Raw genomic sequence first — 24,954 nt, forward strand, 5'->3', positions numbered from 1 at the left:
GTAACAGTCTTCAATTTGCTCCCTACAGTAAAACGATGTACTGATGGAATAGTTACAGAGAAATGTGAAGGATTCCTGTCAGGGTACTAAAGGATCTAAGCAAATAAATAGATCACTCATGTTCATAAAAGAACACTGTTGCAGTACTGAAAAATCAACAGTCTTCTTGAGAGAATCCAAACTCCCCAAACTATTTGTTTTCTTTTTTCTTCTTGTCATGACTGTTACCAAAAAAATCTGTTAAACATCCTAGATTAAGGTGGTGGAGGGATGTTGGTCTGAAAGACATTGCATGTGCTGGAAAAGGTCCTGGTTTACTTCTGACAAACAATTTGGAATGATCTTCATTGTACATTGCTATCACCAGCCTGATATTGCATATATTAAATTCTGTTTAAGCCCCGGCTGCATTTGATTCTTACTTAGAAATAGGAAGTGCTGCATTACCATGCTATGTAGTCTTCTCTCTTTAGATGATCCATAAGCCAAATCTAAGTTAAAGTGCTGTAAACACGAATTCTCACTTCATTGTAAGATTATAGCTGTATCTCAGCTGTAGCCCAGAACATGATGGATATTTTAAGTGGTTTTTTCCTTTTGTATTACTGTCTTATGGTAATTCCCTAATGACAAGAAAGAGTAAACACTCCCAATAAAAAAGAGCATATAGAATAGACAAAAATGTCAAGAGATACATGTTTTTGTTGTAATTAATTTTCAGGTACAGATGAGTTTGATTCTCTAGGCTGCTAGAATTCTAGCTGTTATGATGCCAGCTCCACATGGAAAACACAGTCCTAAGCAGGGAAAACTCAGATTAAAAATACTGATGTAATTGCACTCATTCTGATATGCAAACCGTGTGACCATAATGCTTGTGCAAATGGCTGTTGTTAAGAACTCAAGAAAGAAGAAATGCTATTTCAGCACATACAATGTTCTGTGGTCAGCAGACTAAGACATTTATTTTTCCATTCATCCAGTAGTTTATCTACCAGGGTCTGTGCAATAGCAGAAAATATTTAAAACAATGTTATATAATTTGACATGGTCAGTACATATGCCCCTAATCTAAAATGAGTCTGATGCCTAATCTTCTGTCTTTCTTAGGGGTAAAGCCTGAATGGAAAGATAAAGCCCTTCAAATGCTCTAGGATTAACTGGGTTGGATGCTGATGAACTAACATGGAAAAAAGTTTCCAGAGGAAAAAATCCTCCATGGACACCCCTCCAAGGGCTTCCCTCTGGCACTGAGATGTCTCACTGCAGGCAGAAGTACTACGACTGATCTCAGCTGCTGTGACAGTTGAGCAGTAAGGGGTGTCTGTCAGTCATGTAGGACCCAGAGCTAAAGGAAGGAAGTTTCAGTTGAGATTTTGGAAAAGGGTTGTGAAATATTTTGTTGCTAAAATAACTGAGCAAATCCTGAGATTTGTTGTAGAAGCTTCGTAGTAGTGACGGAGGGAGAAGGTGTTACCATCAGGCGGAACACATTCCGGTAGTACAGCTGTTAGGCTGCAGAGGTTAGCACAGCCTGGGTTTAAGCTGCAGTCATCCAGCCTAGAGCAGTCAGAAGATGCAGCTTCTGACAACCCTCCCTGTCTGGCAAGCTGGGAGTAGTCAGAGATACAGAAATATTCTAATATGCAAACAATGAATAACACAGTGACCCAAGTAAATGTTGTTGGCTTGGGTTGGGTTTTTTTGTTTAGGTGTTTGGTGGTTTGCTTTTTTTTTTGATGGTTGTTGTTAGGGTTTTTTTATGTGTTAGAGGAATGTTCCATCTAGTTAGACTATTCTGACCTAAATTGCTGTCTTCTTTTGTTGAAAGATTGGAACTATCCTTAATAATGCTTTAGGAAAACCCCTTATAGAAATTGTAGGAAATGAAAACATGTTTCAGATCATGGTTGTGCAATCAAATATGTGGGGGGAAGGATCATCCATCCCTGACACTTTAAATTTTAGAATTCTGAATCACAGGGCTTGATTCTTGTGATCACTACCTAGTACTCAGGCCTTCTCCAAGCTTTCTGAAGGACTGAGCTCATAAATAGACAATTTTCTGACAACCGCCGGTAGAGGCAGTTGCTTTGTGCTTCTAGTAACTCAAGTACACTGTCAGCAGTGTAGTGCTGTTTTATGAGAAGATGGATTATTAGTTAGGGCTCCTCATGTAATTCCTTTATTGTCTAGACCCGTCACCAGGATCTTGATTTGGCTTCTAATCTGAAAGATGTTTTTTTCTCTTGCAAAAATACTTCCTGTACCATTGGTTAGTCTTTGATACTGCTCAGATACACAACTCACTCTTGGACTTAGGAGCTGTGCATGCTCAAAACAGGCTAAAAGTGGTGAATCAAAAGCTTTGTTGGCTTTATAAATATATTTAATACGCTACCGTGACATTAAGCAAGTTGTACTATTTTGTTTTCTCCATATACCTCATCTCCTTTGTTCAGCTTGTATAATGTAACAAAAAGAAATTTGTATTAATCTGAATAAACAGCGAGCAGAATTCTGTTCAGCTAAAAGGATTAGTGGAGCTGAAATTAGAAGCCTTTTAACTTGCTGCTAGAAAAACAATACACCATAACTTGACTCCCTAACTCAACTTGATCTGCTGTTGCTGGATAAAGCAAACAAAGAATGTTGAATTTGTAAACAGTACATTTAGTATTGAGAATTATAGAAATTGCCATATTTATCATCACTTTCTATGCCATAGCCACAGTTTGATATTTTTCCACCAAGGAAACTTGAAGTACAAAATTCAAAATATGAACTGCAATTAGGAAGGACATCAGAATTGCTGTCAAAATTTTCAATTCAAAGCTGAATAATTCAGTACACATCCAGATTTTACAATCCCTGGGAAGTTTCAGTGTCAAAGGAGCACAGTGGTTGTACAACAAAACTGAAATGTAGTGACATGGGTGTAGGGGGGAATTTTGTAATAGCGGAGGAGAAAACTGCAGAACACTGTTCTTATTGTTTGTTAATACTATTCATACATTTTTACTATTATTTCTTAGTGTATTATTTGTTGATTAATAAGGCAAAAGGCTTCAACACAGAAAGTGTTGTATTCAAATTACATTAGAGAATTCTGTTGTGTAAAGATGGTCTATCTATCCTCTCACCTTTCTGTAGAGAAAACCCATTCTTTTATCTTTTGTATAGGTTGGGAAGGATTCCTTTGGCAATGATTATGTTGAAAATTTGAAGAAGAATGGTATTTCTACAGGTAAAATTTTACTTTAAAGAAACCTTTTTTACTATTTTTAAACTTTAAAAACCGATGGTGGAGGATTTATTATTTTATTGCCTTATTGGATATATTTTACCATTCAGAATTATGCATAACTGTTTTGATGCAGCAGGCAGGAATGAATGAATATGGGTAAAAATACAGGACTTCTGAAACCAGCTGTACCTTTAACAATAAAATGTAATGGTTTTACCTCTAAACCTCAGATGATTGCATCAGTGCAAGTCACCTGAAGATAACTTACTGATATGCAATTGTTTAGTCTGGCATTAATGATGATAATGCCTGGTGAGAAATTGAAAAATTCAGTCTGATTATTCATTCTCAATTTCATGTTGTGAAGGGAGGGATAGAGTGAAAATGCACTGGTAAACTCAGTACATCTCACCTTTGCTTTGTGAAATGACACATGCATCATTTTAGAGACTGCAGCTGCTGTTAGCACATGTACACACAAAAATCAATGTTAAAAGGCTTTCAGAAAAAGGGAAAATTAAGCAGCCACAATCTTCTAGTGTCTTTGCACCTTTGTAACCCTAATTCTCTCTCTATTGCGTGCTGCCTAACTGTATGATCACATTTTTGTCTGCACAACTTGTCTCCTTTAGAGTGGACAAGGATGGACAGATGCAATCATTAAGTGGCTATTCAACATTCTGTTTATCTCTTCTGTTTAATGTGCAGCCACCAGTTTCATGTTCTGCATTATTCAAATCCTGCTTTACCGACAGAACTATCAGTATTTTGTGGGCTTTTTTATTATACTTATCAATTTAACATCTAAATATTTCACAAATATATATATATATACAGGTTTATTCTTTGTGTATCTTTCAACTTAGGTAAGAAAACCAGGCAAGGATACCATAAAAGCAGTGCCTGTTAGTGTATGGTTTTAAATCTTTCCAAAGCATGCCTACTTCATTAATGAAGTCTTTGATTGTGTAAATAAAGCAATTGTAATGCATAGCACTTAATGAAAATGCATATGCCACAAGGAACCTTGATGTGTTTTTTATTTAAATGATTACTCTTGCAATCTAAACATGAATTTTTAAATAGTCTTTATAGCAGCAAAAGAAAAGTATAGGGAAAAAAATTCAGAAATTCCACTGTATTGCAATTCATTGATACTTAGGTAGATCAGTTGAAGGTTTGGAGCATTTAGGTCCAAGGTACCAATTTCTGCTGATAATATCTCAGAATGGTGTTTGATTGCCACCTCCTGCATTGGTCAGCCCTGGAGAAAGACAGAATGTGCTGCTGGTGAGGCTGATCCAAGATCCCAACTTGCATTCCAGGATCTGGAGGCAGAGGTGATTCAGTGTGCACAGACCTTTTTGCTTAGGATGGTCTTATTTCAGTCCTGGGCCTTTCATCTCAGTTTAATCCTTGTCTAGTCTGTCCCTGTTGTTGAACATAAGGATACTGGTTACTGAATGAACATGCTTGTAATGCCAGTTCTGCTGGCTGTCATACCTTGGGTCCTTGTTGTATGTCTTCTTTGTTTATGTTGCTCTTATGTTTCCTAGCGCATCACTGTACCACTTTCCTTTTCAATTCCAATTTAGATTGTAATTTTCCCCTTTCCCTGTCGTCCCGTCTTCCACAACCAATCAGCTACCAGTGTTGCTCAGACCATTTAGATCTTTGTTGATTTGTTGTTCCCTCTCCCACATTTGAACCGGGCAACTTGTTGGTCATGCTGCAAGAGCATTGAAAGTACAAAAGACACAAGTTCTCTGCTTTCAATTCCAGTGTGCAGACCGAGCTCATGGTGAAAAGAAGCTATAATTGCAAGGGAAGGTCTGCTCTGGCCCTGTAACTGAGCTAGACGAGGGTACCTCCAGGGCGAGTACCTGCAAGACTTCAGTGAAATCCGATGAGCATGGTTAGGTGTTTTTTCAGCCTTGTTCAAATTTGAGCAGATTGTTAAATTGGCCACATCTTGAGAAAGAAGCCCACTTTTGCCCAGCATCAAGAACCTCTTCTAAAATGTTAGAATGCCCAGAGCTTCTCAAAGAAAAAGTCACCATAATTTGTCTCAAATGAAATAGTAAATTTTTTTCAAATACTGTTCTTGGGGAAGGAAAAAAAAACCCTCAACTTTTTGGACAGTTTTCTACTACAGTTCTACTGGTTTCTACTACCAGTTTCGGACCACTGGTTAATATTTGACAAATTTTCTGTAAACTGAAAACAAGTTCTTATAGTGATAAACATGGAACAATCTTTCTAACATACAGTGCTGCCGGCCTCACTTCTAGTTAATTTATCTGAATAATAATTCAAAGAGGAAGCATATAGCCCCACCACTGCCTTCACAGCACGTGTTAATATTACTGCTGAAATGCAAACCTACACAGAATTAAACACTGTTTTGTTTTATTATTTTCATTTTTCTCCAGCCTTGACTCTATTGTTTCATTGGATAAAAGAAGTACTTCCAAGTGGGAGTAGAGTGCCTGAGAAGGCTGTATAAATAACATGCTTTCTCTAAAGCAGCAATGTAGCCAAATTAAAGAATGTTGGACTCGCATTTCTGTTTTGTGGGTGTAAATTAACACTTTTTGTTGTTGTTAGCTTCTCTGGCATTGTTGCACATGAAAGAGTAATTAGCATTTTCAAATTGCTGGAGGTTATGGGTTCATTTCAGATTTAATTCAATTAAACTGCATCACATGCTATTGGTTGAAAGTAATGTATTGAACTAATGCATGCTCTAACTTTTCCCTTTCTTAGCATTTGTAGATCAGACTACAGATGCTGCTACTGGAACTGCTTCAATAATTGTCAACAGTGAAGGTACATATTACTGCTCTGAATTGTCCTCTTTGTTCTGCCTCTGCAACCATAGAAGAAATGTTTGCCTTGTCACTATTAGTTGTGGATTTTTTTTTCCAATTTTTCATTTTTTTCATTATCTTATTCACACTTCATTGCACTTATGTTTGTTACGGGCGATGTTGTAGAATGAGATGCCTAAAAGCAGCAGAAACAGATGCTTACATTAGCAGTGTGATAGCCATAATTCAATCAGCCAACTGATCTATCTAGTTTAGATTGTCCTGAACACAGAGCGTATCGGAGTTAAAGCTCTCCTTTTCCTCTACAACTTACTATAGAATCATTTTGGCTGAGAAAGACCTTTAAGATCATTGAGTCCAACCATTAACCCAACACTTCCAAGTCCATGACTAAACCATGGACTTAAGTGTTGCATCTACATGTCTTTTCAATAACTTGAGTTGGTGACTCAACCACTTGTCTATGCAGCCTGTTCCAGTGCTTGAGAGTCCTTTCAGTGAAGAAATTTTTCCTAATATCCCATCTAAATCTCCCTTGGCACAACTGGAGGCCATTTCCTCTGGTCCCATGAGGGAAGGGGTTTGCCTCCTTAGGACACTGAGTCATTATACCCTCAATAAGGAGAAGGAATTGTCCTTAGTATAAGTAGAAATATTTATGTTGATCTTGTAATTTTAACACAATTCTTGATCCCAAGTTGCATCTGCAGTGATGAATACACAGTGAAATGGCATATTTGTTTTTTCCGTGTTAGTTTTCCTTAGCTTGTGCCTTTGCTCTAACATTACAGGGGAAGAAATAAAGCTTTGGCTTGTTTTCATACTCTTTTTTCAAGATTGCTAAATTATTCTCAGAAAACTTTCTATCTTTTCTTCAAGCAAGTTGTGCTATTGAGAGCTCTTAAAAGAAGTATGTCTGGATCAAAATGTTAGAGCTCAGGACTGACAATGCTTATGCAAACATAACAATTTAAGTGTGGTTGAATTAGTTCAGTTCTGGTGCTAAGAGCCCTCATTTGAACAGTTACCACAGCTTAGCTGACACATCAACTTAACAATCTTCTGTGTAACCTGATGGTAGTACATTGGGCTACAGCTCAAAATGGGAAAGGAAGCATGACTGTTTACTCCAGCAGCAAATCTGGGAAGGAACTGTGACTGAAGGCAAGTCTACACAGGAACATTCAGGAAAATTAGGCAGATTAGTTGGAGATGTGAGTTTAATTTTCCCTAAGTAAGATTGATCAAAGGCTTGCATGACAGCTCTAATTCAGAAATAAGGTAGCACTAATACGTTGGATAACCTGGATACCTGCCTCCTAACTTCCACTTCCTTCTCTTGGTTTGGATCAGCAGGTAAATTACCAACAGCAATGCTTAACACTTCTTTCTTATGCCACATACAGTCCCTATGGCCATTGTAAATAGGAGAGATAGTGGGAATCCAGTATCACTCCCAGACTTCACTGTTTTGTTCGTGTTTTGCATTAGGCTTTCCTGTCCAGAGCAGTTGAATAAGAACCAGTTTTATTACTTCCCGAATCATATGCATGGCCAGCTAAGATAAACATAGTCTAAACTTGAATGAGCAGAGGAGAACCTGTTATAATTTTAACACCATGAATTTTTCTGAAGGATAAGGACAGAACAATCTTGTTGATATAAAACCTTTATAAGCACAGGAAAAGGAAATTGATTGTTCAGGGCCATGAGGTTCACAGTGGGATATCTTACATGTTAGTGACAGTGTGAAGGGTCTCTGATAGTCTTGTGATTCACATAGTAAAAGAATGATGCATAAATTCATGTAGTTTATGTGTTTGAGAAACTGAAAAATCCTATGTTAACACTGGCCTCAGATTCCATTTAAAATCTAGTAGAAGAACAAACCTGGTCAGAACTATGCTCTAAAGCAAACAGATGCACAGAATTGGTAATGGTTCTTGTTGTTACTTCTCCCCAAAACCATCTGGTGCCTGAATTGAGTAAATTGCAATAAAATAGCAGCACTTATGTGCTTTGCTGTTGCAAGAGACACTATTTTTTTCCTGTAGAAACCTGGTTGATTTGACCTAAACAGGTTTTACAGCACTTTTCAATGGGCTTGTCTGCACATGCATGTTTTACTGCAGTGGCTGTGCTGGCATAGCTGAAACACCACAGCATTGACTGGACTGAGGTAATTTCTGCTACTTCAAATTATACCTAAAAGGGAAGCATTTGAAATTGGGGTTGATGATGGTGTTTTGTGTTAAGACAATGAGGGACAAATAAAAAACATAGCTATCATCTCTTTAAATTGCCAAGTTTTAATTGCTGTATTTTCACACACCTAATCTGCCCTTTTTCTTACCAGTTCTTTACAAATACTGATACTTGGGAAACTTAAATCAATTGAGTAATATCACAGGCAGAAGTAGGAGAGATACTCAAGAAGAGACTGTATGAGACTGTGATGTATGAGTGAAGGCAGAGGAAAAGAAAGCTGTAGAGAGTAGTCAGAGCAGAGGGAGAGCAGTAACAGCAGTTCCCTGTTGTTACCTCAGTATGTCTATCTAGCTGGTGCTGCAGAATTTGTGGGAAGATTTTTACTGGTTAGTGAATTGCACAACTGTAATTCACACACTATTGTAATTGGCAAAGTACTAAAAATTTGAAAATTATTGGGCACAGTTGATACTCTCAAAGTTGCATTGTATTCTGGGGCAATACAGTATAGTTTCAATAAAAGATAGAGAGGTTAAATCTCTGCCTTAATGCAAAACGGTGAAGAGATGTTTAACAAATTTATAGTGCTGCACTGGAAAGCGTGCAGTCCAGAGGTGCTGCAAGGTTCCCTCTGGAGAGTCTCAGAAATCTGTCCAGAAGTCTTGCTGGAACCTTGCCTTCCTTTCAGTTTTCTCTTTCGTGCAACTACCTTTTCAGGTAAGTTTTGACTGAACACAAGCTTCGGTATATCAGGACCCTGTACAATTCAAATTTGTACTTTCTCTCTTAAGGATAAAAGTTGGTACATCCACCTGCTTTTCTTAACACATTTTCTTCGAGGTGCATCACACCACTTTGAACCCCAGGTTTTGTTTCCCCTTTCAGCCTGCCTCTTGCCACAAGCTCTGTCACTTAGCACACTTTCTGCTAACAGTGTGCTGTTGGGTGGTGAGAACTCCATGAAGTGATGTGTGTTGTACTTTTACATACACTTGTAGGGAGGAAAAAACCCTCTTTATGGATAATTTTTTACATGAAGTTTATTGCAGCTTTGTCCATATCTGGTACTGACTGTTGATGGTGCCATTATGCTGGCCTGACAGGACTAGAGGTTTGAACAAGTCAAACAGCTTCCACATGCATAGCAAAAATTCAGTGGAGGGACAACAGAGATTGGCAGATCATGATTAAAGTTCTCTTGATTATTGCAAGTTAAGACATAAGGCTCACCTACACAGAACACTGTGAGATAACCCTCACTTGAGACAGGCATTGTGCTGACTTTATGATAAGGTTATTAATCATTCATGAACAGTGAATAGACATTATTTTGTAAGTAAGTGTACCTTCAGTACCAAAGCACTACTAGTATAAAAACATTCAAAATATATATTTAGATAAGGCTAAATAAACAAGGCAAACTCAGCATACATATGCCAGCTTGTTTGAATTATACTTTCCAAAGAGGAAAATCTTTGTTTTGAACCTTCAGGTTTGTGAAGAAATGTCACCTGAATTTTAGAGACTTTCTATTGACATTCATCATGAACTTGAATGTTTTGTGTAAAAGACTATTCAATACTTCTATCAAGTGGTTGCATAGAAATTATCATACTGTTACACACCCAAAACTTGCCCTCATATTCATAAACTGTGTGATTTGGCAGCAAATGCTTTTCTTATAACATTCTTTTCTGGTCACAAATGTAATCTTTTTTCTGTATGAATTATTATGCACAAGCTCTGCAGCTATTGTTACAATTGCACTGTTTGAGATTTTGGTGAATTCTTAGCACTGCTGATGGTTTTTAGGCTCATCATCCAGTTTTAAAGAGTGATAGTTATTGCACTATGGTGTTTACTGGTTTGACACTGCTTTTTCCACTGGCACTTCTCATCTGGTGGCATCTATAAAATGACCAAGGAAGTCTAGCTTGAGTTACCTATCTTTCTAAGAAGTGACAGTATCAGGTTTAGAAGCCCAGCTGAGGACATGAGTATTTACATATGCAGCATTCATGCTGACTGTACCCAATCCCATCTGGTGTATAGCTTGTGCAAGTTATCAGCTTCATTTAGCTGTTATAGCTTATAGCAATTGCGAATGTGGCCCTTAATATTCTAGCTGATGTCTGCAAAACTTAAAATTATATAGATGCTCCCATCGAAACTGAGAATTTTTTAGTCTAAGAAAAAATATTTTAGAATTAATGGTAGTGCAGTCAGTATGTTGTTCTCATTCTTAGTGTAGGTAATGTTTTGCCACACTGGAGTGGTTTTAAAAGTTAGGTATAGAGCTTAAGGCTTTGCCTGGAGGTAACAGAGATACACAGACATTTCTGGACAATAGTTTTTCTCCTCCTCAAAAAGATATCTAAGATATGTAAGTCTAAAAAACCTCTGAAAATATTTATCTCTTCTCCTCGTTGAAGGAACCTAGAAAAATAATTTTTAGAGATTAGTTTTCTTAGACTTTTCTAGTATGTTTTTTTTTTAACTTAAAAAATTAGTTCATGTTGGACAAGATGAATCCCACCCCTCTTTGCCATCTGTCTTTAACTCTGTTGTCCCTGGTGCTGATTTCCCATCTGATTTCCCTGGCAAGAAATAATTGCTGTCAACAAAATGGTTGCTGTTAATACGAAATTTTGGGGTTTATTGTGAATGCATGGGTCCAGATTATGCCTTCATGCACCCTGGTGTAAGTTTGTGTGGACTGCTGACCTTCAGTCAGTGTGGTATATGCAGCTAAGGAGAGAATGGGGGGGGTTGCCTCCAGATTGGGTTAAGCCTATCTGGAATGTTGCACCATAGTAGGTACTGCAGTTCCCTGGCAGGTTTGAAAGCAGACTCTATGTCTCTGACCTTCTGTAGTTACAAAGAAAAGCTTCAGACTGTGATCTAGTGCAGCATGGTCTACCTTCAATTTGCACATATGGGTTTAAGCAAACAGCCCTCCTTATCGCCTTGGGCCATTAGCTCTAAAGTCTAATAATAATATACATGTCAGTACAGCTAAAGAGTTCAGCAAGATAATGCAGCAAGACATGTGGATAGAGTCTGAGATTCTGGGAAGCACATAGTCCAGGCAGAAAATAAATAGATTTTTGTTCTACTGATTCCCTGCCTTTTGCTGTTTGCACTGCTGCACCCTATAAGCTTTCAAAATATATGCTTGGTAAAATAGGTGCAATTTGCCTTTGAATATTTTCTCAACAGGATTCAGATATCTTTGGTAACATTTACTTGTTGCAGAAGGTTTTTTTGTTTTCTTTTCTTTTGTTTTTTATCCAAGATGCCCATCATTGTCTGTTGAAAAGCAGGGCGTTGGCTTTAAGTGCTGAGGTTTTGCTTTTCATATGCAGCTGTTCTGTACCAAACCATTGACAGCAGAATTGCTTTGGAAAGCTTGGGTCCCTCCCTCTGAGCTCACTATATTATTCTTTCCATTGTCCTGCTTTCTTTTCAGAACATATTTAGGGAGAGAAGCTTTGCACGTTTCTTATTCAAAGGACTTTGAAGTCACATTCAACAAAAATAATGTATTTAAAAACATAAATATTTATTTGCAGAGTAATTCAGTTCATTACAGAATTGGTAGCCTTTAATGATTGGCAGTCCTTAAAGGAATCTTCAGCGGGGGCGGGCTGAGCCTGTAAATCAAGGAACAACTGACTTATTGAATTTAATACCTGAGTGATTAATAATAAATTTTAATTTGAAGGCACCCATGCCTGAAGGTCTCTAGGTGTTGTAATAGAGATTAAAAAGAGAAAGAAGCTGCAATAAAAGGTGATTTGTGTGTCTGAAGAAAAACAAAAGAATATTTGGAACCTCACCTAACTCTTACACAAACTACAGGAATGGAAAGGATCTTAGATGTGCTTTGAGACACTGCTGTGCTTCCACCCGCGTAGCTTTGCTTAGACCATTCTATTGGCCAGCTTTAGGTGCAGAATAAGCTGTCGCCCACCTTCTTCACTCACTTCTGATAAAGCTCTCCTTAGACACAGGCATCACCTCTCTGGGTTTTGGTGACAAGCTGCTTCTGGTTTTCATGATGGTTAGGAGCCCTAACTTAAATGTCTCAGGTAAATGGCACAAGCCTGCTTCTCTGAAATCTAAAGAACATGCATAATTTTCGTAGCTGTGTGAAATACTCTTTGTTCCCAGCTGATGGGAAAATTTTGGCATATGAATTCAGTAATCACATTGATGCTTTTCTCTTCCAAATGCTACTGGAATATTTTAGGAAAATGGAAATATCAGCCCATGTATCCCCCATGTCCACTGTGACTAGTACAACGCTTCTTTAGAGTTCATAGAAAACACCAAAATAAGACTGAGGAATGCCCATACACGATTTTTCCCAAAGAAATATATAATGCATTTTTTATGCAGTGCAGCATTCATTCGTCCATTGATCTTTTTAATTATCCTCTGAAATATTTGGATATTTGAAAATGTCAGCAATGCATACATTTTTAGTGGGGATTTTTTTGGAAAGTAAATTGAAATACTCATCTTAAATGTATTGTAAAAAAATCAAGGAATTGTTTTACATACTTCATTGCAAAAGCTAATGTAAAAAGCACTATATCTTCTCTTTAGGACAGAATGTTATTGTCATAGTCCCAGGAGCCAACCTGCTTTTAAATTTTGAAGACCTGAAGAGGGCTTCTGATGTCATCTGTAAAGCCAAAGTGCTTGTTTGCCAGCTAGAAATAACCCCTGCTGTTTCTCTTGAAGCTCTGAAAATGGCACGTGCCAGTGGAGGTAATTTGACATAAACCATTCTGTCTCTTTCATTTGTGCTGCATGAAAAATATTCTTTATCGTGCTTTCTAAATAAAGATCCTGTGGTCTATTCTGGTTTCTGTCATACTAGTTTTATTTAGAATTGAAACAATAGCCAACAAATTCATGCTATGCTAATGAAAACTGAATTCAGTTTTAAAATTTTGCAGTGTTTACCTTGAATGGCAAATCAAGCCATATCCTTATAACCTCCTCCTATATGTCTGATGCTGCCTTTCCACCTACTTTCATGTGGTGACTAAATAAAGTATAATGTTGCAAGGTCAGGAGCTATAGGCCTGACTCTGGTATTATTCCAGAGCAGAACAAGGATAATGAGTGCAAGTCAGTAAAGTTCCACTCACAGTAAAGTAAATCAAATGACCTTAAAACCAGACTTATGTCTGTGTTCTCCTAGCATAGCAGTAGGTATGGCTGTGGTTTTCTATACAGTAGTTGACATCCTTAAAATAAAATAAAAGTGTTTTTTCTTCTTAACTAAAATTCTTAGAGTGTGTCTGGGCATAATGCCATTGAAGAGACACAGTCATGGTCTGTGAAATTATTAGTAAATTGTTACTGTACTGTACTTTTAAATGTAGGGCATTGTTCCTTCAAGTGTAGCATATATGTAGATGAAAGCTGACATTTTGCCTGAATAGGATGGGGTTTTGTTACCAACATAATGTTTTTGGTTTTTAAAATGCCTGTAATGCTTTCAGTTACTCAAGCACAATTACCACAGTATTTGAACACTAAGTAAATAATTATGCAAGTGAGGCATCTATATGAGGTTTAAAAAATGTTTTTCCTATCTATCCAGAAGATAAGACTGGGAGGGGACAGCTCATAGCATGATCAGTCACGCAGTGGATCAGGGATGGAACTGGGATCAGAACTAGCTAGTTCCTTGCAGCTGGGCCAAGGCTTGCTCCAATAGGTCACAGCATGCTGAGATTGTTGGCTCTTCAGTTCTCCTTCTGCAGCCATGATCTGTCGTGCACCTGTTGTGATCACTGGTGTTCATGCACTAGTGCAGATGTCAGAGCTTTATGCATCGTGTTCGTGTGTTCCGTGCCGATTTAAGCAACGTTGTTAGATGGGAGGCTGGGAGAGAGGGCCCTGAAACTGTGGAGGTAATAGTCATAAACTCCATGAACAGAACCGTGCATGGGGAAAAATTATTTGAATTTCTGCTTGAAATGTCAAAACTAGGTTTGTGCAAATTTAAATAAAAATTGAAAACTTTAAAAAATGAGTAGCACTTGAAATGCTTAAAATTCCAGGGACAGGGGGTTGGGAGGGGCAGGAGGAGGGAGGACATGGAACAGAACTTACTATATATTTTCATTATGTTTTATGAAAATGGATAAAAGCATTCTTAATCTAGTGGTTAATGGACTATAGTTGAGCCATGAATCAATATCCATGACTTATTTTGTCTACTTCTAACTCTATGCACAGATTTGGCAAGATGCTTCACACTTCTGTCACCCTCCTATGGCAAGATGCCAGCCTGTGTCAGAAGAAAAGATAGGATTTTTTAAATGCAATTGAAAAAATTCAAACCTGATACATGAAACAGGAAGGCAAGCATTTGGCAGCTGTAGACAGCACAATATATCGAGAAAAGATAGTAGTCAACTGTGGGCCAGCTATAGTTCTGTGCTGTCAGCATGCTATCATTGTGCAGCTCTTCTATCAGGAAAGTTTGGTTGCTTTTGCTTTAAAGCAATAAGCTACACATGGTCAAATGGCATGTGCCATCAAATCTAAGTAAACAGCTGAGTTGGTGGCACTGTAAAAATCTATCCGTAGCCAACAGTAAATTTTTAATGTAGTTTCCCTTCTTTTACCCTGCGATAACCTCATGTATAATGTAGTACTGCATGTTAGAATGTGCACTTGACTATTTTTGTTTAAAACAGATGCATATCCAGATGCCTCAAACCTCTGTTTCAATGGGTTTTTTGCTTGTTTTTCTTCATTCTTACTGAAAGAAATAAACAAAAGCGAGAAAGAATATGATCACACAAGCAAGAACTCTTTGGTTCTCTTCAGTGAACATCATCTGGATCTATAAGCTAGAGAGAGACATCTCATGGCTCAAGGATGGAAGGAAGGAAGGGAGGAAGGATTGTGAAGTAGGTATAAACTGTAGTGGAAATCTGACTGGACTAGTAGAGGGTTTTAGTGGCTGATGGTGAGAAGCTGCTGCTGCTTCCAAGGGGGGGATCACTTCACTGATGGGCAAAATGTTACTTTATATCAAAGTCTATAAAACAGTTTTTGGGCTTCTGTAAAGACAGACTCCTTTAAAGATGGCCGATAATGCCATACGAGTGGCATATTCATATAGCCTATTAATACTTTAGTGAAGAATGAGCTGGAAGCAGCCTCAGTTATTAAGATTCCATGTCACTTGCAAGTAAAGGATCTATTTTTCAGATGCTTCAACTTTTTTATCTTGGGCTGCAGTTTTTCATATCAGCTGTTTGTCTGTCATTAAACTCTTTGTGATTTCTGCCAAAGCAGTGTGGCTGCAGAAACCAAGCAATGGAAAATGCCTCCCACCCTACCTCCTTTAAATTTTGGATACTGGCTACCTTAAAATTTACTTTAGACTTGATAGCAAGGGAGCTTTCTTTTAAAGTTAAGCCTTTATGATGGTACATAAACCTACATGATTTTAACTGTATTATCTGCCTTTGGAAAATAAGTACCTCTCACATAGACTTCACAAAATTGTTAAGGTCTTCACAGCTAGCTTCTCCCAAGAGTCTGTCCACACAGGTAGTTGTCCATTTGGGCAGCATGAGTTGCAGTGTAATTCCTGAATCTGGTTTTAGGCAACTTCTTTTGTACTGTTAAAGATCTGTTTTAGACTCAGGATGCACAGAGCAGGAGCTTGCTTGATTTAAATACAGAAAAGACAAAGCTGGACGGGAATGCTGGGGAGGGAGAGTAGATTTCAGACAAGGGAAATGTAGGAGGGATTTGCTTGATTTTTGGGGGTGGCAGAGGAAGAAGGAAGGGAGAAGCTGAAAGGGGAACAAAATTGGAACAAAGATGAGGATTTGTTGAATAGAGATTGGAATATGGGTATAGAGGCAGGGAGTAGGCTGTGGGCACTGGAAGTGGGAATCAGAAAGCAGAGAGGGGGTGTATAGAGATACAATGTGAAATTTGAGTGGAAAAGGTTACAATTGCATAGTTCCTATGCAAGGAGGCATAAAGACAAAAAGTAGGTGAGGAGAATGAGTCTTGGAAAAGGGAGAGAAGTGGATGAGCTCGAGAAGTGGGCCCATAGGAATCGCGTGTGATTTAATAAGACCAAGTGCAAGGTGCTGCACCTGGGTCAGGGCAATCCCAGTATCAGCACAGGCTGGGGGATGAACAGACCAAGAGCAGCTCTGCCAAGGGGTTGGGGGTGCTGGTGGATGAGAGACTGGACATGACACAGCAGTGTGCGCTTGCAAGCCAGAAAGCCAGTCATGTTCTGGTCTGCATCCAAAGCAGCATGACCAGCAGGGCAAGGGATGTAATTCTGCCCCTCTACTGTGCTCTGGTGAGACCTCACCTGGAGTACTGTGTCCATCTCTGGGGTCCTTAGAACAGGAAGGACATTGACCTGTTGGACCGAGTCCAGAGAAGGGCCTCCAAGATTATTAGAGGAATGGAGCACCTCTCCTATGAGGAAAGGCTAAGAGAACTGGGATTGGTCAGCCTGGAAAAGAGAAAGCTTTGGGGTGACCTAATTGCAGCCTTCCAGTACCTGAAGGGAGCCTACAAAAAAGATGGAAAGAAACTTTTAACAAGAACATGGAGTGACAGGACAAAGGGGAATGGCCGTCCAACACCCAGGCCATTGTATGATTCTGTAATTCTATGAAAGATTTGGGGCAGAAAATTTGGTGTTCCTCAGGAGAACCAAACAGAGCACCCTCTTCTTCACAGCCTGAAAGAAGATTTTAAGGTTCCTCTATCTCCTCTGCTCAGCAGATATTAAATATGGGAGAAAACTAGTAGTAGTATATTATACCCTGTTCATGATGAGTATTACTTAAAACCCAAGTTGGAACACTTCCAGTGCTGCTCCTGACCCGTGTATATGTTGGTATGATACCACATGACAGAGTTTGTTTTCCAGTATATGCTGTTAGTTTGTTTTACCTAGGAAAGTATACCTTAAAGATTTGTGTTTTAGAAAACTTTATTAGGGTTGCAGTTCAGAAAATAGGAAATGCAAGAGTTAAGGTTGCCTGTGAAACCTTAATTTGTCTCCTTTCTGCATATGTATTATGTTGCAGTCTTTAATTATGTGATCACATGCTGTTTTTCAGTGGTATGTGATCATATAATTAAAGAGTTTATTATAATACATACTGTATTGTAATAATATAAGGGAGCCAAATTAAGATTTCATTGGAGTTTCTAATCCTGGCATTTTCCAACTTCTGAGTACAAGTCTTTGTCACTTTAATACTCTTTTAAACGAGGCAGGTAGAGGGGCATGATAAAGTTGTACAGTCAAGGGCTAAAACTTGCAGAGTATTGATCACCTAACTTCTAAACTTCTTGGTACTCAGATTTTGGAAGTCTCTGCGCATCTTTGTCTTTTAGGGCATTAACTGAGATTCAGAAGCATTCAGGATGTCTGACAATTATGTGATATAGCTTGCAGTCTAAATATGTGTTCTGGACTGAAAATTTATGCATCTAAATTGGAAGATTTGATCAATTACTATAAGGAATATTTCTGAAGTAAGTGTGTGCTTTATTTAAAAATGATGGCCTTGTGGTTAAGACACAAGTATTAATCATAAAATTGGCAAAGTGAGAATCCAAGGCTGCAGACTTCCTGTGTTAGCAGTGAGTAAGTCACACTGTCCTCATGACAAACCTTTTCTGCTGTTACAAGGGGCCTTAGGCTACTACTCTTTAAAGTTAGGTTAACTAACATATTCTACCACGTGTTAAGTTTAGGTCTGGCTCAGCCAGATAGCATATTAAAAATATACAGTGCCTTGTCTACGCTACAGTTTTATAATGTGGCAGTTTGAACAAGTTAGGTAACACATTCAGAAGCATGTTTAACTCCTTGTCTGGACATGCCCTTCATTACTCCATAACCCATGATTCTTCACGTACAGAACTAAGATAACCACACTGAAAAAATTCTAGAACTAAATCAGTTCTTGTAAAACTTATTAATATCCTGGAAGAAGCACCATCAGTTAAACAAATTGCATGACTGTTTAAGGATTTTTTTCTCTCTTTTTTAATTTAATAATTTCTTGGCTATTTTTTCTGTTACTCTTCTGTCACATTCCCATCATTACAGGTACCTGCACATGAATTAGAATGGAACTTCAATATAAATAAAGTTTTTAGCAGTTGTATAAAATGAGGACATGGAAACTGAGAATCATTTGTATGTTAATAATAAACACTGGGGGCTGTGAATTAAACACAATGGTGTTTCAAGTGATGATTTACGAATCTAAACCGCTACAAATTTAGACTTTCTTTTTCTTTTTTTTTCTTTTTTCCAGTAAAGACTTTATTTAATCCAGCTCCAGCCCTTGCTGACCTAGATCCACAGTTTTATATCTATTCTGATATCTTCTGCTGCAATGAAACTGAGGTAATGGTCATGTCTCATATTAAAGGAGTCTTAAGCAGTAAAATATCAGATACTCTTAGAAATGTAGCATAGGGAGCAGGAAAATTGAGCCATGCTCCTCTTACATAGGACTTTTGGAGGTGATAGATTTGATTTCTGATATAAATAACAAAGACAGGTGTTCTAGAATACCTTTAGCTTGCACTCAAAATTAAATTAGTTGTCTGTAGCAGGAAAGTTGGGTCTAAACCTTCTTACAAGTAGATCAGAGAAATGGATCCATGAAAGAACACTTTTAAAATGTTATCAGTGAGTGGTAAATATTAAAATAGTCCCTTGATATGATTAGCAGGAATGCACTAGCCATAGTGTTTTGACAGCTTTAAACTCTCTTGCCAGGAGGTGATGCACGCATGCTGCACTTGATGGTTAATAGTAGCTTCATATGCCTCTTCCTGTCAGATCTGTTTCCAGTGAATCTATTTTCTGGCCTTCAACTGTATGTTTTCTGTTTTGGGGGTTTTTTTTCCCCTCCTTTCCCTCTCTTTTCTAATTCAAGTGTGTTATTTCTCCCAAAGGAAATTATTTTTGTCACAAGAGACAAATTAAGCTCATCTCATAAGCCCTTTGTTTAAATTTCCTATTTACTAGCATTAGGCATGCTGTGTTCCTTCCCCTCACCCTCTCTTTATATAAACAGGAATGCAGGAGAAGTAACCTAGTGGATAGAAGACATGCCTTGGTCATAGTTTAAGTTATCTACAAGAAACATGATTTCTTCAATGAAGATGATACCTTTGGGTGGAAGGTAGGGCAAAGAGCTAAGAGAAAAACATGGCCCTGCTTACTTACAGCACTTTTTGTCTGATGACAATGTCAGTCAGAGTAAGCTCTTCAAGACTCAATTACCCTCTTTTGAAACTTCCGTTAAACCCCATGACAAACCGTATCAGAAGTTCTCAGTCCACGAGTCTTCTAACATTAAGAGTCAGTCTAAGTAACCCAAAAGGACATCTGAATTTTATTCTGGAATGTTTTATTATGCGTCTGCCATGCTCAGATACTACAGAGAATTCAGGAATTAGCAAAACAGCAAGGTGAGAGATGCCATGGCTCTTCAGGTCTCTGGAAGCCAAAGTTTCCAGGATTACTGGCAGTGGCACAATTTGCAGCTCAGACACTGTCCAACAGCTATCTGAACTCAATTCTATGTGATGAAGAGGACACCCCTACTCTCCGAATATTTAGTAAATGTCATTTTTTGTTTGCTTTTTTCATAATGCCATTAGTTAATTTCTTTTCCCCTGTGAAAACTTATCTCCCATATGTTAGAAGCAAAACTTTGTTTTTCATTTCTTGTCTATTCCTGACTTTTCTCTCATTGCTCTTTGCAACACACATGTTAAAGTTTTCCCTTTGTTGTATTTTATTGCTAGAGGACAGTCTTGAAAGAGACATTCTTAGAGAAGTGTAGTTTGCTGGAGCCAGGGTGCATTATTATTATTACCACCACATGGACAAAAGAAAATTACTTCTATTTGGAGAACAAGAAATACAGGTGTATAATTATAATAGATCCCTGCTCACTCATCTGCCTTTCCTGCAGAGCTGGGGGTACAGTTTGCATTCTTTTCTGCTATTTTCTTTTAAAAAATAATTACCATGTGAAGATAGCTGGGATCACTGTAAGCAAGTCAGGCACAGAAATATATTCCCTACTGTTGATGAAACTCATCTCTTCTGAATTTATGGAAATGCTAGACCTATAGAAGTTCCTGCCAACCGTATCATGGCAGCACAGATCCAAGTGTAGGATTCCTATTCTGAGAACAAGAATGGCACATAAGTACCTTTGCTTTTAACAATAACCTTTTCAAACTTTGCATTGAAATCAATTACGTTAGCATGAATGTAATAATCAATTTTGTTTGATTTCATGCTCTCTGTGTGTCTGACTTGTATTGAACTGATTTTCAGGGATGAACTATTGCCATTGTTCCTTTCTTTTTGCTGAGAAAAGAGGAAAATAAAGCATTTGGTTTTCTTATGTCACAAGTTTGAAAGTTGTTTTTTTAGTAATTGTTTTATGTTCATATGCCATCTGTTTTCTGTTTTCTTTCATGACTTGCTTTAATTTCAGATCTTTGTAATGAATACACTCGAGAGGTTTGATATGGAGATAAATGTTTACATACCCAAATAAAGGTTACCAGTCACATCTCTGTATGGCACTTAAAAGCAACAAGTTGATTCTACAAATCCTAAAGATAATTCTAATTTTTTCAGCTTTATCCATTCAACTAACTAGATATGCATTTCCTTCATCTTCTTAAATCAGAGAGTACTGAAGACTTTAATGATCCCAAACATATATAGGGAAAAGATCTTTTTACTTTTTTTTTTTTAAAATTTCCCTCAGTATCTACTGGCAGTCACAGTTATAAAAGAGCATTTGGATAAGATGGACCTTTGCTCTGAGAAAATGGTCATTCTTTTGGATTTTTTAAAATTATTATTCTCTTTGGCTGAATTATTGAATGCCCTGCTTACAACTGCTTTCCTGAGATGTTCTGTTCCAGCTCCATTGCCCCTTTTGCTTGTAATTTCTATGTCTCAAATAGCTTACTTCTAGCCAAAATCCTGTTTATGTTCCTGCCTTACACTTTTTGGGATCTTTTATTTTTTATTTGGTATTTTTAGGTATTACCAAAAAAAAAATTTGTGTATTTCTTCTTTATCTTCAGTAAGTATTTTAAATAGTTAATAAACCATCCTGGGTTTAAAGATGAACTCTTTAAAGCTACCCAGTTCAACTGCTTCTAAGACATTCTTTTTAGCACATGTGTGTGCTAAGACAAGATTAAGTTTACACAGACTTTTTTTTGATTGATTGGTTTGCATTTCTTAGTAATTTACATTTACAACTATTTATCACAGTTTTACCAAAATGTCCCTATCTTTGTTGTTCACCAAGAACTACTTTTATATTATAAAATCCTATGGTTTGCAGATAATATGTGAACAGTATGTTTGAAAGAGAAATTGTGTTGGCTATAGAACAGAAGACCAGCCATTTAGCTTGAGACATCTCATACACTGTGTGGAGTGTTTCTATTATTAAAGATGAGAAAAAGGGGGTAGTCCTTGTGATGAGCTGAATTATTACTGAATCAGAAGTTTCTGTTATTTACAGCCATGAAGGTCAGGGGGGTTTATCTGCAGTGCCTTTGTCAAGGAATAGAAGTTTAAATGTGTCAGCTGTAGTGTCAGCCATGGGATGTCGGTTGCCAAACATGCAAATATCAAATACAACATCAACACTTTATACTCCGTCCTTCATTAAATGCTTTAGGATTTAATGAAATCACATGTGGTATCTGGTATAACAGCACAGCTTGTTCTTATGGATTTATGTGCTGGAGAGAAGCAAACAGAATTACTCTATCAGTGAATTATCTACCATTAGTTTGTCTAAAAGGCTCTTCACAAGCTGTTCTTTTCACTCTTGCTTGTTGCAATAACAATTTTCTTTATGTCTGACATTACTTTCTTTTTATGTGGTTCCTGAAAAAAAAAAAGTCAGAACAAATCTTGCAAGGTTATCAGCTCTTTCTTTGCTTAGCCTGTAGTTCAGTTTTATCTTTTCCCAGAAAGATCAAACTTGTTGAGACTAGTTTGTTAATTCCCAGATGTAGCACAGCCTAATCCCCGAGGTTTGTGCAGGAATGTGCTAGTTCTCCATTCCCTTAATTCTTCTAATGAAAAATAAATGTATCCAATGTCATCTTGGTGAAAACTAATGGTTGTTCTTTTCAGTCATCTATAAATGTTGAAAACGAGACAACCTTCTACAAGGTGAGCTCTTTGGAATACTTACCATTTTTTTCCCACGTATTTGTGTGATTCCTTGCTGCAGATGGCTCTAGGCATAACCACAATGTCAATACAGTTCATGTCTTGTTTTTCTTATTTAGTGTGTGCATGCAGTTACACAGCCTTGCAGGTTAGGAACCAAAATACATTGCACATCAGCGATTTCAATTTGATCCTAAATGTTTTGAAGAAAGCTGCTTCTCCATTCAAAGAATACTAATACTAAGGAGCCCTTCAGGAGAAGGAAAACTCCTAAACAGTTGCAGTAAATGACTAAGTTTGTCAAACTGTTTTTAATGCAAAACTGGGAACTGCTTTCTCCCCAATGTAAAGTAGGTATCAGGCTTGTAACATAAAGTCGGCCTAGCAAAGATTTAATTAAATAGTGGCAGAATACTTTGGAGTTTCAGCAGTAGAAAGCAGCACAACTAAATGTAAGTGAATTGCTAATTTTGTTAAATAACGCTGCAAGATATACAAAAATAATAAAGAAAAATAGATACTTTCCTACTGTTTCTTTTTAAGTGTTACTGTCTATTGCCAGAAGCTAGATCATTTTTTGGAAGAAATATTAGTAAGGTAAATTTTTATTAGTATGTCCAAAATCAAGAGACAATATTGACTTTTGGAAGATTAAGAAAATATCAGGTTTTTAAAACTATATCTGTAGTCTGGGATAAGGACATTTAAGACACTGCTTATTAGTATAGAGAGATTAATACTAAGGATAATCTTTTTAAAGAAAATATAATTGATATCTCTAGTAGTCAAAACAAAAACAGGTCTTTTATAAAGTATTATAAATAAAGTATTTCATAATATCTCTTGAATTTGCCTTTTCTCTTTTAAGTAATGGAGAACTACTATTCTGCCATTACAATGAAGTAGCCAGCAATTCACAGTATATTTTAATTCCAACTTTGTTCTAAACCTGATTTTATCAGTCACTGGAAACTATGAAATTTCCCATATTTAGTCTAAAATGAAAGATGTTACTTTTGGGAGAGAAGGGAATAGCTTCAGGCTAATTCATTTCAATCAGCTTTTAATTATTCTAGTATGATAAGTATTTCTGCCTGTATGTACGTAAAAATTTTATAATTTGAAACAACTGGAACTAGCTTGGCTTGTGGCCTGATCTTGCAATTGGTTATACACCAAATCTATTGTACTGCTTCTCTGGGACTGTTCACATGTGTTAGAATTAATGAGACTGAGTTCTTATTTTGTCATTCTCAAAGAAATCTCCTAAGGTACGAGCCAAGTTTGTAGCCAACTGGCTTGCTGTGTTTAAATATTTGAAATTAAAAATATTTTAAATTATCATATGTAGTTTTAGATGGATTAGCCTTAAAACTGGAACAGTTTCCCTGTTATTATTTATTATTATTCTTCCAGCAGTTCCTGGCAACACTTGCAAAGTTGTTATTGTGTTAGGTGTACAAAAAACAGGCCAAATGATAGACTGCTCCCCAAAGAATTAACACTTCTTGTTATTTCACCAGTTTAGATTTGCTGAGGATCATAGGGTTGTAGAGGTTAGGAACAGACCTCTGGGTGTCTCTAGTCCAACACCGCGGTGAAACATGGCCAGTTGAGGTCAGATTGCTCAGGACTTTGTCCAGTCAAGTTCTGAATCTCCGAGGTTGGAGACTTCATGACCTCTGGGCACCTGTTCCACTGCTTCGTCACCCTTTGGTGAAAAAGCTTGTCCTAATACTGGAATTTCCCGTGTTCCAGTCTGTGCTTGTTGTCTCTAGCCCTATCCCTGTGCATCTTCAAGAAGACTCTGGCTTCCTTTTCTCTATACCCACCTATTAAATTCCTGCAGACAGCAATAACATCTCCCCTTAGCCATGAGTTTTTAAGGCTGAACAATCCTGCTTCTCCCAGCCTCCTCTTGTCTCTGGTCACCTGATTGTCCTGGTCTCTGGTTACCTGACTGTCTTGATGACCTTCCATTGCAGCATGCTGTGGAATGTCAGTGTCTTACTTGTGCCAGAGATCCCAAAACTAGATATGATGCTGCAGATTTGGTCTTGTGAATGCCAAGCAGAGGATCCAGAACATCTCCACGAAAGTGGCTGTGTAAGCCATAGGATGCCCCAAATGCACCCCAGTTAGGAACAATTGGCAAATGTTCATATGCTAGGATCATTCTCGCTTTTAGGCAGTGTAAACTAGTACTGCTGTTGAAAGAAGTTCATTGTTTTGAATTGACTTTTGGCGGTGGTGTGGTACTGGGGGTGGTGTTAATTTTAACACAGATCTGCCTTGAAATCCAGTTTGTTTCCAGGCCACACAAATGGCTGTGCTGGCACAAGAGAATGGGCCATGTTGACAGGAGTGGAAGGGAAAAATCAGGGCCATTT

General features: G+C 37.6%; 1 protein-coding gene across 2 annotated transcripts in view; it reads left to right on the plus strand.

Annotated features, from left to right (window-relative positions):
• The window catches only part of RBKS (ribokinase), a 76,175-nt gene that overhangs the window by 21,939 nt on the left and 29,282 nt on the right, over nucleotides 1-24,954 (plus strand). For both annotated transcript variants that reach the window (XM_064648439.1, XM_064648438.1), the window contains exons 3-6: nucleotides 3,184-3,247; nucleotides 6,014-6,076; nucleotides 12,898-13,062; nucleotides 18,639-18,730. In XM_064648439.1, the coding sequence (XP_064504509.1) occupies nucleotides 3,184-3,247; nucleotides 6,014-6,076; nucleotides 12,898-13,062; nucleotides 18,639-18,730 (384 nt within the window). The remainder of the gene's footprint in view (nucleotides 1-3,183; nucleotides 3,248-6,013; nucleotides 6,077-12,897; nucleotides 13,063-18,638; nucleotides 18,731-24,954) is intronic.

This window comes from Pseudopipra pipra, chromosome 3, assembly GCF_036250125.1.
Source record: "Pseudopipra pipra isolate bDixPip1 chromosome 3, bDixPip1.hap1, whole genome shotgun sequence".
Lineage (NCBI taxonomy): Eukaryota > Metazoa > Chordata > Aves > Passeriformes > Pipridae > Pseudopipra > Pseudopipra pipra.